At 37.4% G+C, this 15,031-nt stretch overlaps 1 protein-coding gene across 3 annotated transcripts; it reads right to left on the bottom strand.

Annotated features, from left to right (window-relative positions):
* Window positions 1-7,071: 7,071 nt before the first annotated feature.
* Window positions 7,072-13,599, bottom strand: LOC18437515 (phosphatidylinositol 4-phosphate 5-kinase 6). 3 transcript variants are annotated; one of them, XR_016054509.1, is made up of 8 exons: window positions 11,879-13,599; window positions 9,659-9,826; window positions 9,174-9,339; window positions 8,912-9,041; window positions 8,585-8,778; window positions 8,226-8,344; window positions 8,012-8,105; window positions 7,072-7,863 (listed from the first exon to the last, which is right to left on the bottom strand). XR_016054509.1 is itself a non-coding variant. In XM_020669211.2 (8 exons), the coding sequence occupies exons 1-8, from the start codon at window positions 13,228-13,230 to the stop codon at window positions 7,578-7,580; spliced, it is 2,490 nt and encodes an 829-aa protein (XP_020524870.1). In that variant the 5' UTR covers window positions 13,231-13,599; the 3' UTR covers window positions 7,072-7,577. The 3 variants fall into 3 exon arrangements, 1 of the variants encoding a protein (XP_020524870.1); XR_016054505.1 differs by having other exon boundaries at window positions 8,226-8,427; window positions 8,931-9,041; XM_020669211.2 differs by having other exon boundaries at window positions 8,931-9,041.
* Window positions 13,600-15,031: the final 1,432 nt, after the last annotated feature.

Here is a 15,031-nt window from a genome sequence, read left to right as displayed (position 1 = left end):
TTATAATATATATATATATATATATATATATATATATATATATATATATATAATTATTTTAACTTCTGTAATTATATTTTTATTGTATGATATACAAAATTAGAATTGATCTCGATCCATATTCGGATATAATTTTCTATATAGTTTCAAATTCGGATCCATATTCGAATATTCTGGATCCAATCGGATATAGATCCGAATCCAAATTCAATGTATACTTTTTAAATTCGAATATGCATCTGGTTAGATCTAGACTGCATCCAAAAAATAATTGTCGGCCCTATTGGGCACAAAGATGCCGTGACCCAGTAGACGTCTTGGGTCACTTTCTAAAATGGGTTTGTATACAAGGAGACAATTTATCTTTGGTATAGGGAGGTCACAATTACTTACAACCATCCAATGTGAAATCTTATAGCTTGGGTGTGTAACAAAGTTTGAAAAAATTTCTTTTGAACGTTGAGCTTGGTCAATGAAATGAATACAGCCACCCAATTTCACATCCTATGGTCAAGATTAATTGTGACCATCTTGTACCAAAAGTAAACAGTCTCATTATATACTATCCCTTCTAAAATATGGGGAGATGTTCTAAGTTTGTTGTGAGAAGTAGCAACAAAATAGTTCGCCAAGGACCATCAAGGTTCATCGTGATTCATGGGCTCGCCAAAAATTGTAGCCATGTCTTCTTCTTCTTTTCTTTTTTTTATTTTTTTCTTTTGAGCAATGCCATGGGGAAGTAATACCCTATTCGTTTTTTCAAATAGATTAAGAGTTAGCTTTTTGAATGTGTTAGTGAAGTAGTGTTAGTGGTGGAAATGAAAACTACAACATAATGACTAAGGCGTGGGATGCTACTACCACGACCCCAGCCCCTTTCCCGAGCCGGTTGTCTTCTTCCTCATCACATGTGGCAACTCATGTTTCCTCAGGTGGCATTGCTGCCATGTGTCATGGTGAGGGTGACACTGCAACTTTGAAGCCTATTTTCATAACCCCATTTTTATAACTTTAAATGCTCGCCGCAAGAGATTATTTGGTGAGTAGGCTAACTCACACTATTCTTGTGTAGTCTCCCAATAAATTTTTTTTCAGAGGTGTATTTCGATCTAAATTTTAGAGTTCAATAATCCCAACCATGACAATAATCTACATTTGAATTCTTTTTTTTTTCAAAATTATAAAAGCTATCTTTTGAACTCCTTTCTTTACCATCCATTTTAAATTTTAGTGGATGGAGCATTTTTTTGCATCCATCTTAGAGATGGATGTTAGATAGACAAGGAACCGCACGGTAGGCTGACTCACCAAACCATGTCCTTCAAAGATTAATATATTGAAATCTACAACGAGTTTTATGGAATCGATTTCGAATCAAGTTTCGTGATTTATCTGCAATTGAAAAACAAAAGATGTAATTGTGATTTTAGAAGATATTTGAAAGTTGCATTTAAAACTCGTGTTAACATGATTATATCTTGGATTTCTCACAAGTTGAGGGCATCCCAACTTGTGCCCCCAAATACCACATAGATTTTTAACAAAAATAGTAAGATTGTATATTGTGAGACTATTTATGTTTTGTAAAGGTCACAATTATTTTTAGCCATTAGATATGAAAAATTTTGATTTGGACTTTGTGCCTAAACAATTACATGTTTTTAACCATCCAATATCAAATCGAACTGTCTAATGATTGTGACCTCCCTGTATCAAAAGTAAATGATCGCTCTCCCTTTCTCTAGTCTAGACCTAAGCTCTCTCGGCATAACCATATCAAAGAGTATTATAAAGTTATCAAAGAAAATCGACTTTGACCAAGTGGCGATCTTACCAAAACCATGTCTTAAAAGAATCCCAGAAATATCGATGCTACCGAGAGTGAACCTTGGACTCTACTCACTCAAACATGGGTTTAGCGACTTGATAAAAGTTACCAAGAACATTATTAAAGTATAAATATAAAAATAAGAAAAAATAATAGAAAAATCCCTTTATTTTCAATATTTAAATGTCATTCTATATATTTTACATTTTACACTTAAGTCCCACTTTTTTATACTGAATATTATAATGTAATTTTATAATTTTTCTATATATTTGTTAAACTAAAATTTTGTCCATCCATGCATCTCGCCATAATAAATTTGCAAAATATTTTAAAAAATGTAATTAAGTTAAATAAAAATAAAAACACCCGTACAAATTTCAAAGTTTAGGGGTATTTTGATTATTTTATTTATTGTAAAATATTTTTTGGTACTTTTTGTTACAAAATGTGAGATTGTGATATGTATCAACTCCCCAGTTTTGAGCTCAATCTGATGTATAAATGGGAAACTAAACTTAAATGTACCATACGCATAGAGACTTGAGCATAAAATATAAAATATACTGATAAAACGGAATTTTTTTTTTAATTTCTCTAAAATAAAGAATTGATATCTTAATTAATTTACCCAAAAGATAACCAGATCTTGATAAAGATAACCAGATCTTGATATTTCAAAAGCCCAAAACAATAAATAATTTGGTAACTAACACGAACGAGTCAACTTGTGATCCCCCAAGAGGGACACCAATTAATTGAGGTTTGATTATATAGAAGAAATCAATACTAGAGACATATACAAAATGGAATTTATGATTCACATCGAAAGATATTGTCTGATAATGTGGCGGACCCTGAGGGCATGGAACTTTCTACAAGACTTCTTGGGAAAAAAATGCTTAGATGATTCAAAACCAAGCTACATTACAAATTTCCATCATTTCTTAGTAGCAAGTTATTCACATTTGCAAAAGTAAACCAAGCATTGTTCCCTCTCTTATCATTGTTTAAACCTCAAGAACTAACTCTTGACCTGCCAATTCAATTATGTTCAGCCACTTGCCTTGTACCAAAGGTATATATATATATATATATATGGAAGAGACTACAAAACACTTATAGGAAAAAATGAACAATGATTTCGATTACCCTTATCTCCTTTCAAAGTTCATCACATGATCACGATTGTCATGTAGTATTTCATTTTTTTTTTTTTTCTACAAATCGGAATTACTTAAAATTTGGAACGTGTGTTCATAAAAAATTAGGCGAATCTACGAAAAATATCAAAAAAATATTTTACATGAAAATGTTGACCAAAATACCCCCGAAAATTTTAGAGGTTATTTTGGTTAATTTAGTTTCACGAATTATTATTATTTATATGTTTTTTAGGTGCACTTCACTAAGATGTACACATGCTCCAAATTTCAGGGCATTCCAATTTGTAGAAAAAAAATGAAAAATGAAACACTACATAGTCTTGATTGAGTACTGGGCTGAGTCCCAAGTGAAGCCTGAGTTCTAAAACATGGATTACGAATCAATTGCTGCTAGAGAAAAGGAGAATAATACAAGTTACTTAAAATGATACAAATGACTGCAACATTTGGGACTGACAGGAGCAGGCAGTGCAAAACTTTTTGGGAACCATAAAATATGACCTTGTTATTTCACAATATTACAAAGTAGATAGAATTCAGGGACTACCAACTTTCACACAGTACAAAGGGATCCTCACATATAGTAGTAGCAAGAGTCTCCCAACCATTTAGTTCTTCAGAGTCTCCAGTAAAGTCCATGAATAAACCAAGGAAGGTCATCAAATAGGTTAAAGGTGCATAGAATCCAAAGTCCCTAAGCTTGATGCTTGAAGTGAGCCTTAAAGTCTTAACACCCTCTATACAAGTCCTCTAGAGGAGCTTGAGATAATTCGAGCGCACAGATATATCCATGTTAGTCACCCAAACAAAGAAAATCAAGCTGTTATTCTCTACACTCTTGTCGCATTCTCCACGAACTATATAATCGACAACAACTATATCCTTCTGGAATCACTGGCCCAAAATGAAGTTGCATGTCTTTGTTTGGGTGACTCATGTGGATGTGTCCATGCACTTGAATTATCTCAAGTTCCTCTAGAGACACAATAAAGTCTATGTACAACCTATTTGAAATCATATTCTGGACTCTGGCCGTCGATTATTGAAGCAGCTAACAAGACAACATGGGTCAAGCTCTGATAGCATTCACTACAACATTGATAATGATGCAGAATCAAAACAAGAAGCTCCTTTGGAGAGGCTTATTTTCAGGGAATAATATTGTCGCCGAAAGTTTTGGAGAAAGAATGGTTGTCAATTCTGGTGATTAGACTAAAATTGGCAGCTGAGGCCAAATTTACAAGTTCAAGCCTTCTTCTAGGGTCAGAGTAGCGTTATATGCGATTTGTCACTTGTTAGCCAAACGATGTGACAACCCACTAGTTCCATGAAACAAGCCTATTCTTGAAACCATGCATATTAATGCATCCAAACAGTGTGGTAGTACTTCGACTAGGGCTTGCCTTCTATTCAAGGCTCTGTTATGGGCAGTTCTGGTACTACATATTCTAGAAGACATAACTTTTTGTATATTTATCCAATTCCTGCCAATGACTTGTTTCGAATGTCTGTAAGAGCTCTAGCAGATTTTGCTAGCCGGATTTGCCCAAAAAATTCCACTAAAGGTCTCAAATCCATATCTTTGAGTGCCAGTTTCAAGGGTAGTGATGTCTCTTTGTCAAGAGTTATTTGTCTTTGAGTCAAGTATCAAATTGTCATTTCTTTTCAGGGTTTCTTTCTTTCGTTTAAGGTTTAGATTTATGGTTAGAATAGACAGTCCAAATAAGATCTAGGTTAGTGTTTGGTTCCTAAACATATAGTTGTCGAAATATCTAAGAAGTGTTTTTGAGTTCCTAAACATTATAAATCTTGGTCCCTAAAACACATAGTTATCAAAATATGTAAGAAGTGTTTTCGAGTTCCTAAAGATTATAGATCTTGGTCCTTATCAATGGCTATTCATTGAAGCTTGGCTCGTAAGTTTACCCTTTCTAATCAATGCACATCTTTGTTATCGTCTTTTCCTTCCATACTGTCTGCTGCATCAGAGAAAGCAATCATGGTGCTCACACCAATAAAAATGGAGCTTCTAGGATCTCATATTCGCCTGCATTCACATTAGTGGACATAGATGTGGTGGAAAATAACACTACCTTACAACATATAGTATAGTTGCTTTATTTTCTGAACAGAGAATGATTATTTTATAGAACAATGTATTGCCAAACTGAAAGGACAAAATATAAACAAAATCAAGAAGAAGAAAGGGAAAATTCTAGGGGATGAACATATGAAAGTGGCACAAAAATGTATGATCCTTATACTCTCCATCTCCTGCACTTGAGAAAAGGTCATTAAATCTGCAACTAAAGTGAGCTGAAAAAGGATTGATTGTTTCTTTCTCCTTGAAGAAAATGCAAATTAGTTGTAGCAACACCACTGTGAGTTAGGAACTCACTCGAGACTGCTTTAAAGGATTGATTGTTCCTAACACCACTGTGAGTTAGGAACACCACTGTGAGTTAGGAACTCACTCGAGACCGCAAGTAAGTGAGCTGACAAAAGATTGATTGTTTCTTTCTCCTTCAAAAAAATGCAAATTAGCTATAGCAACACCACTGAGTTAGGAACGCACTCGAGACTGCTTTAACTCATCACCGAACCACGTGAAAGTCTGGCAGGTGCCTCGTTATTAAGCATATCTAGACCGGAAAAGGCCGTCAAGATTCCATCTCAAGGCCTCTTGAGAATAGATTTGACCTAAAATCCAAGAAAACTCTGGATCTGATATCATTATATCCTATCTTACATAAACTTTCATAAATAACAATACACAGCCCTGCGATTTCTCCCTCCACAGAGGTGTCTAGATGGCTGCTATGAAAATTGTACCCTGAAGCATTGAGCATAGCATTCTCAAATGTTGCACTATTAACTTGTAGGCCACAACTACTTTCTTCCCCTCTTATTTACTTTGTAAGATCATTGTCAAATCTTAGAATCCACTCTATAGTGCCCCTTAACAGAGGAACTTAAAATCAGTATGTGGAGTAACCAATAAGCACTAATCCAACATACCTTGTAAGAGCCAAATATTTCCATCCATATGCAGGACCAATGGACCAAAGTACTACATTCGACAAATCCAGTCTAGTACGATGCCATTTCATCAGCACAAAGCTTCAGTGACATCTTGCTTGATTCGAAGTTCATGAATAAGTCCATCCTGTGTACCAATGTCCCTTGAAATTCTATTATCCAAAACACGGCATCTCATCTTCAAGGCCTCAATCAAATTACCTTCTTTGCAGATGAGCGTGGATCGGCAATTCAGCACATCTAGATGGTTCATTCTCTATAATGTAATGAAATATACATTGGCCAACTAAACATCACCATAAATTCAAACGTTACTGATGAAGCAATTTACAGGGTACAAAATTTTTATAAGTTACCTCCACAATTGGGAATGAATCATAGGGACAAGAACCCACTGACAAGGTGGCCTGGTATCTTAATATCACTCCAAGGGCATCTTAAGATCATTCTTGTTTGCTTAGGGCAAAAGTGGAAGTCATCTCGGCAGACCTGTTGTTTCTGGTTCAAATTGTCTATGTTTTACTAATATACATAGCTTTTTTGTTTCTCTTTTCAATTAAATATTTAATTCTTGAACAATAACTTAGAAATAGTGAAGTGAGGAAACTTCCATGCTTGGCAACAACACAGTTTGAAGGGACTGACAAACGTTAGCACCATCCACTGGCGGCACCCCATGATGTTTTCCCTTCCTTTACTAAAGTCTCCCATCTGAACCCATCCCTGCCTCTTATTCCACTTGTTTCCCTTGCTTTCATGGCCCAATCTGGAGCATATCTGACAGGAGAGATTTAGGGGGATGCTCATAGAGAATCTGCTGCCCCTACTCCAAGTCACCTACGTAAACATGCTCCTCATGCATAAAAAACATGTTACATCAACAAAGTAAAAGTAACTAGGGCAAAAGAATAAACAAGAGAGAAAAAGGATTGTATATACAAGGAGAGGATAAGCTTTAGATGATGTTACAGTCCATTCCTATGAATGCATATGTTAAGGGAATAGAATACCATAAGTGAGAGAGAGAGATCCATGCAATGAGAAGGTAAGAGTGAGTTGATGATTCATTCATTTCAGGTAAAACCGATTCCACTGTACATCCTTATTCCAGTAGGTAACAAAATCCCCAGAGACTATGGAGCTTCTTCTGAGAAAAAAAATGGGGTGCATATAATAATCAAAGAAAAGGAGAAAAAGAAAGAATAATTTTGGATACATATTTACCCTCTGGTAAACAAGAAATACATTTACAATTCAAGCAGGCCACCCAACCAGAGCTTTTCTAGTGAGAAGCCAACGGGCACTATATGGCCTTTACAGAGGCTCTTGAACCATGCCCGAAAGCCCATGCCAGCATGAACACAGCCACTTTTAATCCCGAAATATTCCTCGTAATGTAACTTGGTGAAGTGGCTGCTGAGCACTAGCTGGATCCAGGCCCTGAATGAAATTCCTTCAAAACAAAATCCCATTAATTCTTGGCCAAAGATTCATAAGAGGGAAAAAATGAGCCCAAGTAAACATAACTGCTCTGGCCAGTTGGGTCATGTATCTTCGACAAAGACCCGATATATGAAATCCCTGAAACGCCTGGAATATTGCCTAGGGTCAACTGCTGATATGGAGGTGGGGTCATACTGGATTGATTTATATGCATGTTCCAGCTTCTTACTGATATCATAGTCTTGGAGTATGTCTATGATGCCAAAGAAAATGATCACATCACATAGCTCTCCTGTTGGTTCGCCAATCAGCTGGTCACAGTCGCTTCTCCTAACAGTGTGCTCCACCCGTGCCGGCAAGTTAATACCAAGCCTCGTCGATGACCTCCTAAAATCCACACAAATCAAACCAAATCCATTTTAGGATTCCTTCCTCCGCTTTTAATTTTTAGATTGTATTAATCAGTTAAAACACATTAAATCCATTTCTAGATTGCTATGCAATGAGAGAATAGATTATGCAATTTGGGATGTACTTATTGGGGTCAAGAAGAAACTGATCCATTTCTCTTGTTTCTGGCCTTGAAAGCCGATAAACTGTTGCTTCCATCAATAGATCGAGATCCCCTACTGTCAAAACATGTGTTTTGCGTCAGGAGGCAGAATGAGCAAATACACAGATTCAACAAGTGAGAAGTAGTTCTTATTTGACTTATGAAGAAATGAACAATGTTTAAACCGAAAACTCACATGAAGAAGTTCTTTGTCCGGATAGTCTTCCATTGCTGTCTAAGAAATGAAGACCAACCAACAGACTGTAATCCATAATTCTCTCAGTTTCTAGAAACTCACAATCCCGATCTACTTGCCTGTTATAATAAGGTTCCGTGAATGAAAGAAAATTAGGCCACCAATCCACAACTCCACCACCATCAGAATTTCATGAAAGAAACTGGAAACCAATTGAATAAAAAGTGAAGCCATTGAAGAAATTAACAAAATACTTTCACATTTATTCAATTTTCCTATGATACTTTGAACTTTCCCATTGTTTATAGGTTGACAGAAATCCTAGAATCAGCATCTGGGATTAGGAAGCAGCAATTCACCTGCGAAGTTCTTGAAACCAGGACTTTTGCAATCTGAATACGAAGTTGAGGTCAAGGTCTTTCAGAGTGGTGGTCTCATCAATCTCTGCTTCAGGCTTATCAGTTATACGACCATGAGAAGAACCTTTGAGATCAAAACGCCGGTGTATATGGTATTCCGAACAGAAAAGGTTGCCCATAATTATGAATCGGACCTAATCAAGGCATAACAAAACTTATTGTATTTTCTCATAGGCAATAACAATAAAAGATACAAGTTTTGTCAAAATCTTTAAAGTTTAACTACTAAAATTACAAACTTTCTATTTGTGGAGAGAGTTCATGAACCTTAGTTTCTTTCTAGTACCTTTTGACCCCCCGCTGCTTTGACACAGTGAAGGCCAAAGAACTTGGTAACCAGGGTATTCTCATAGGCACGTACATGATTATAATAGCTCGGGAGCATTCTAAGAAGAACCTGAACCAAAAGGAGGAACACCGCATAGAATCAGAATTTCAGAACATCGAATCGATTAGCACAATAACGAGTAATTTCAAACTTATCAGAAAAGGAAAAGAACCAATTGTTACAGTAAGTCAGATGGCTCACTTTTACTTCCGATTTTTTCATTGTCTTGATCATGTAACGGTCATCATGTGTCAAGTAGAAAAAGCTTCCACTTTTCCCAGGAGAAGACAGCTCTCGAAGGGCATCATTCCCGCATAAGGATAACATATAGTCGGCGGCATCAATTTTGAACAGCCTTCGAAGATACCTACATGCAAAGCAGAAGCATTCATATAGGTATTCAGACCTTCATAGTTTCGATTGATACCCAATGACAGAGTTTCCTAGATTGCAACATACGGTACACCAAGATTGCATCGACCATTCCTTGTTCACTGATGAATGTTTATAGATTAAATATGCAGCAGGGTCCCCAAGGTTAATCAACACCCATCCATCAGGGAGAACAGAGAAGGTGGATATATCTTGAAGTATCATATACCATTTTACATTTGGATCGTGGTATAAATGTGGTTCGCAACAATGACATCTAATTTTATGCTTTTGGAAGAACTCAAAGGCCAAACCTGAATACTAATGGGCAATAGTCCTTCCATCTAAACTCAATAGACTGGTGGGGCGGAGTATGCTTTGATCCTTCAGGAGGGAACCGTGTCCATATTCTTTCTTTAGGGTCAAAGTCAGATGCACGAAGATCACGTGATTGGGCTGGAGCAGGTTTGCCAACTGAATGCCTGCAATGAGGCATCAAACATTGTTTAGTTTAAACTATGAACTTATATTCAGAGACCATAGCTTAGATTGAATAGCTAAATTGCACTTTTACAACAGTAGTAGAAAAGAAGTAACTGCAGTCAGCAATCAGGAAAAAAAAAGAATCTATCGACCATGTAAAATCTCACTCGTTGCGTTTCCATTAACAAATCTCAAAGAATCACAATGATAAAGTAAACATTTCATAAAGTACATGAAAAGAACCATATGTCCAATGCTTTTCACATGATCAATTAGAACAAGAAATCGCAACCTTAAAAACCATATGGGGCAAATGTTTTAGATCACACCTGGTCATGAACATAGAGAAACCTAGAATGTTAGCTCCTTTCCTTACTGAAATGAAAATGGTGGCAAAGGATTTTGTGGTTCACAACAACTAAAGTCAAAACAGCCCAAAGAGAAGAACCAAGCATGTTCCTCAATGTCCATTCTACATTTCTCGTGCAATGCACCAGTGTACTCAAAAGAGGTCCAAACAACTTCTAGAGGCCAAAATCATTAACTACTCCATTGTTTATTCGTTCCGGGATAAGATCGAAATAATTAGGTCACTATCTGGGTAAATAACCTTCCAACTTGTGAAATCTTTATGACCAAGAGCATGACAGAGAGAGGTAAGAATAATTTCCTGTGATTACAATTTTAAACACACACACACACTACACTAGTTCTGTACTTTCATTTGATTCTTTATCTGCTATGCATTCAGAAAGCCCTAGTGCTGTATCCCATTCCCGACCAGATTTGATTCTTCGAGCCTAGATTTTTAGCAAGTGCAATGTGAACCCACTGTAAGATAAAAAATTCTTGCATATTTCATCTCCTTTATGCACTAGTCCATCAAGGATGAAGAAGAGCAGCCATTGAGACAAAATCTCTTTCAAGTTCCACTTGAATGGTTATAAACACAAAGAAGACAGGTTATGGCACAAAGTGATAAAGCCATAAACAATTCTGATCTGAAGATTGCACCCAACAAAACAAGGAAGTAACATGAAAGCTCTCAGAAGTCGGAAATCATAAGAGTTTTCCTTTTGTCACAGTGCTGCCCCAGTCTAACCCAAAGGTTTACAATCAACAAAACAAGGAGGCAGATCTTTTTATTTTCATAAGTTGAGAGATTTACATTCATATCCAGTTCCAAGCTGAAACAAAATCTTATACATAGAGGAAAAAATGAAGCTGTCTTTAATTTTCAGAATATGAGAGGTATTCTTCTCAATTCTATCCCTATCTAAAACTAAAGCCTACCATCTAAACAGTGATGAAACAAGTTTTAAATTTTCAGAAATTGAGGAGTTTTCTTGTAAATTCTATCCCAATTACCAAAATCTTACCCAACAAAGCAAATTGGAAATATTCCCTCTTCAGATCCTATGAAGAAAAGCAGAAGACGCATTCAGAAACCAAAGAACTAACAGTATAAAGTCATACCGAGCAAAGAAGTATAATCTGTTAAAATCTTAAAAATCAAAGAGCATTTTAACTATTATCCAAGGAAGAAAACCAAATTCTTGAAACACATAAAATACAGAAAATGAAGAGGGTAGAATCAGGGGATCGATATTAGTGGTCATGTTTTTAACCACTCCCACCCGAAACATTAGTACAAATTCTAGCAGAAGACAAGTTTTTATATCCCACCCTTGAATATTGAAAAATGGTTTAAGTGGCAAGTGGCACTCCCCCAAAATCAGCTCGAGCTACAGAGGAAAGTTGACAGGTGAGAATGTTCAGACAAAAATATCTAATTATCAAAGAAGAATAACAATTTTATGAAAAATAAAATAAAATCTGTCAGGTCAATATCGGATTAGCAAACATGATCACACACACAAAAATTATATTAATAGTCCAATAACCTCATGAATACAGTCAGAGGTGGAAACAATCTGATGGTTTGAGAACCATGAGAGAGAGACCAATAACTTTCTAAATAAAGTCATAGATACAGAGGATTATCTGATGAGTGGAAGGCATGGAAAACAAGACAGTGAAGGCACACTCACGTGATCCCCAGCTGCAAATTAAGCATGAGCTCGTAATTTTTATGTCCTTTCTTAATCGTCTCCCCCTGCCTCTTCGCCTCCTTAACCAGAGGCGCCACCATCCTCGACTGCCTACTACTCGGATGGCTAACATTATTGTTGTTATTATAATTACCATTATTCAGCATTGCTAAATCATCATTTCCGCCACCACCACCACCACTGCCACTGCTCCTGTCAACTACCTCACACGTAATATCCCCCTCAGTCTCCCATATACAAAACCTATCGAATCCCTTCTCTCTCCTTATCCCATCCACTGACCCCCTCCTCCTCCCCATCCCTGTAACTGGCGGTTTGCCGCTGCTGTCGGCCACCCTCGAAGACCGCCACACTGCCTGCTTATGCATGAATTCGGCCTCGGCCCCCGTCCAGCTCATCATCTTCTGGGACGGCAATATCGACACCGTCTCCCCAGGCGAAACCTTACAATCCATCATCTCCGTCAGAATGGTATCCTGCTGATCCCAACCCCCGCCGCCCCCAGCCGATCCGCGGGATGGGTAATACGTCCCGCTCTGCTCCCTCGGGTCACGACTCCACGTCCCCACATAGCAGCTCCCATCCGCCCATGTGAACACGCCATGGCCTTTGGGTTCCCCTTCCTCCCATTCTCCATCGAATCGATTCCCATTTGCCCAGAGCAAGTATCCTCTGCCGTGCATTACCCCTCCCTTCCACTCCCCGACATACTCGTTCCCGTTCCGCCACACATATCTGCCCTTCCCTTCCTGAACGCCGTGCCGCCAGGAGCCCTCGTGGTAGTCGCCATTGGCATAGCTCTTGAAGCCATGGCCGTGCTTCAGATTCATGGACCACCGCCCATGGTAAGTGTCCCCACTCGCCCCTGTGTATGTGCCGTCCCCATCCATGAAGCCGTTCTTGAACTCCCCCTCGTACGTGGCCCCCGACGGCCACGAGAACTTGCCTTTGCCGGTGGTCCTCCCGCGACACCAGTCGCCTTCGTACATGCACCCATCCGTCCAGAGGTACTTGCCGGACCCGTGGGGCAGGCCCTCCGACCACAGCCCCGTGTAGAAGTCCCCGTTCGCAAGCACCTTCTCGGCCCACGCAAGTGGAGGAGGAGGAGGAGGAGCACCACTCTCACATTCCTCATGATCGATGTTTCCGCCGCCCAACATACAAAGGATCCCTCCAATTGCTTGCTCTTGCTCGAGCTTTTGCTGTTGGGATCTTCGCACCTTCGATTCCCACGAAGAAGCCACCACCGCAACCTTGTCGTCTTCGTCTTTCTCCTTCTCCTCCTCTCTGTTGTCGTCGTCTTCCTCGTCGTCCTGCGGCTGTTTCAGCATTGTCTGGGCTCGCCTCGCCTCGAGCACGCAAGTGAGGTGGTGGCCAGGGCCTTGCTGCCCCGAGAGACCCGGTCACACGCCACTCGCGCCCACCCCACCACCTCTCTTTCTCAATACCTTGGGCCTCGCAAATCGAGGAATGGTGCCCTCGGGTTTGTCGGGAGAGGGGCCTCTCTGACCCGTTAAATGCGAGTTGGGGGTTCTACACTTGACATTACATGGGGTGGCCGTCCGGTCATTAAGGAGACCATTTTGCCTGTTTAGGGCTCTTTGAGAGTGGGGTTATAAGCGAAATGTTTCTATGTGGGACACAACAACACGTTCATACTACAATGTTACACCACTGTTTTTTTTTATTGCTTTTTTTTTATAAAGCATTTTTTGGATGAAATTTTGGGGTCCCACTTCTTTTTTTCATACTACAATGTTACACCACCCTTTTCTTTTTTTCTTTTTTTTTTTTTTTTTTTTGCATAACATTTTTGGATGAAATTTGAGATCCCATCATAAAATCAAGGTGAACTTAGAAAAAATAAAAAAATATATATTTTTTGTAAAAATAGAAGATCAAAATGCCCCTACAAATTTCAGGGGTACTTAGGTAATATTTGTCATCTAAATTATTTTTATTATTATTTTTAGAGAAAATTACATGCATATCCGTTATACTTTGCGTTATTACGGATGTACCAAATAGTTTCTGTTATTACATGTCAGCCCGTTTTTTATCTTTTATAACGTAATTTTTTTAAAAAGACGACTTTACCTTCCTTAAGGTTCTAGAATTTCGTAGTCACATTTTCGGATGTTTAACATCCGAAAATGTGACATTGAACATCTGAAAATGTTTGACATTTTCGGATGTTGGCAATGCAAGCTTTCTAAAATGTGACATTGTTTAACAACCGAAAATAAATTGAATTCGGATGTTAAACATCCGAAAAACCCGTCAATTCGATTGTTCAACACACAAAAAAACGATAAAGTCATCTTTTTTAAAAATTTGCATTATGTAATGTAAAAAATGGACCGACATGTAATAACGAAAACTTTTCGGTACATCCGTAATAACGTAAAAATAACATATATATGTACAATTTTACTTTATTTTTATCATAGGCACTCCTATAGATCTATGCATGCCTCAATTTTGGCTTCAAAATCATTTATAGAATAATAATAATAATAATAATAATAATAATAATAATAATAATAATAATAATGATAATAATAATGATAATAATAATGATAATAATAATGATAATAATAATAATAATAATAATAATAATAATAATAATAATAATAAACTATAAACTGTCTAATCACGATGTAACAGTCAAGAGCTAATTTGTGACATTGTGACTCAAACCATCAACTCAAAAGTGACGGCTGAGACCAAAGGTCACATACATATATAAAAAGTTTGTCTAGAGTTAACAACCCCTCAAAATACAAATGTTCAAGTTAGAAGGGGTTGTGATAAGTGTATTTATCAAAACAATTGCATTTTGAAAGTTAGTGTCCTAGAACTTTATTTGTAGAGTGTCATTGTACTTTAGTTAAAATTTCAACTTTATCCTTTATGGTTGTCTTGTAGTAATATTTACAAAATTGCCTTACAAAAGTAATTTTTTAAAAAAATAGCCCATAAAATTAATAAATCCACCCTTCACAACTCTCTCTATTTTGAACCTTTGTAATTTGAAGGGTTGTGAAGTTTAGATTATCCTATATATATATATATATATATATATAAGGGCAAAGATCTAATGCAACGGTTGTATTGTAGTATAATGCAACG

The sequence above is a fragment of the Amborella trichopoda genome, chromosome 1, assembly GCF_054954075.1.
Source record: "Amborella trichopoda isolate Santa Cruz 75 chromosome 1, AtrichopodaSantaCruz75HAP2 v2.0, whole genome shotgun sequence".
In the NCBI taxonomy this organism is placed as follows: Eukaryota; Viridiplantae; Streptophyta; class Magnoliopsida; order Amborellales; family Amborellaceae; genus Amborella; species Amborella trichopoda.
The sequence above is the reverse complement of the archived record's forward strand: the minus strand, read 5'-3'. Positions and strand labels throughout refer to the sequence as shown.

What these genes read in the sequence shown, in the direction of transcription:
- LOC18437515 (XM_020669211.2), bottom strand. Translation starts at nt 13,230, where the DNA reads ATGCTGAAACAGCCGCAGGACGACGAGGAAGACGACGACAACAGAGAG. An exon ending in AAGCAGCGGGGGGTCAAAAG is followed by an intron (nt 8,779 to 8,930) that starts GTACTAGAAAGA and finishes TGCCTTGATTAG; the next exon opens with GTCCGATTCATAATTATGGG. An exon ending in TGGTTTCAAGAACTTCGCAG is followed by an intron (nt 8,345 to 8,584) that starts GTGAATTGCTGC and finishes TTATTATAACAG; the next exon opens with GCAAGTAGATCGGGATTGTG.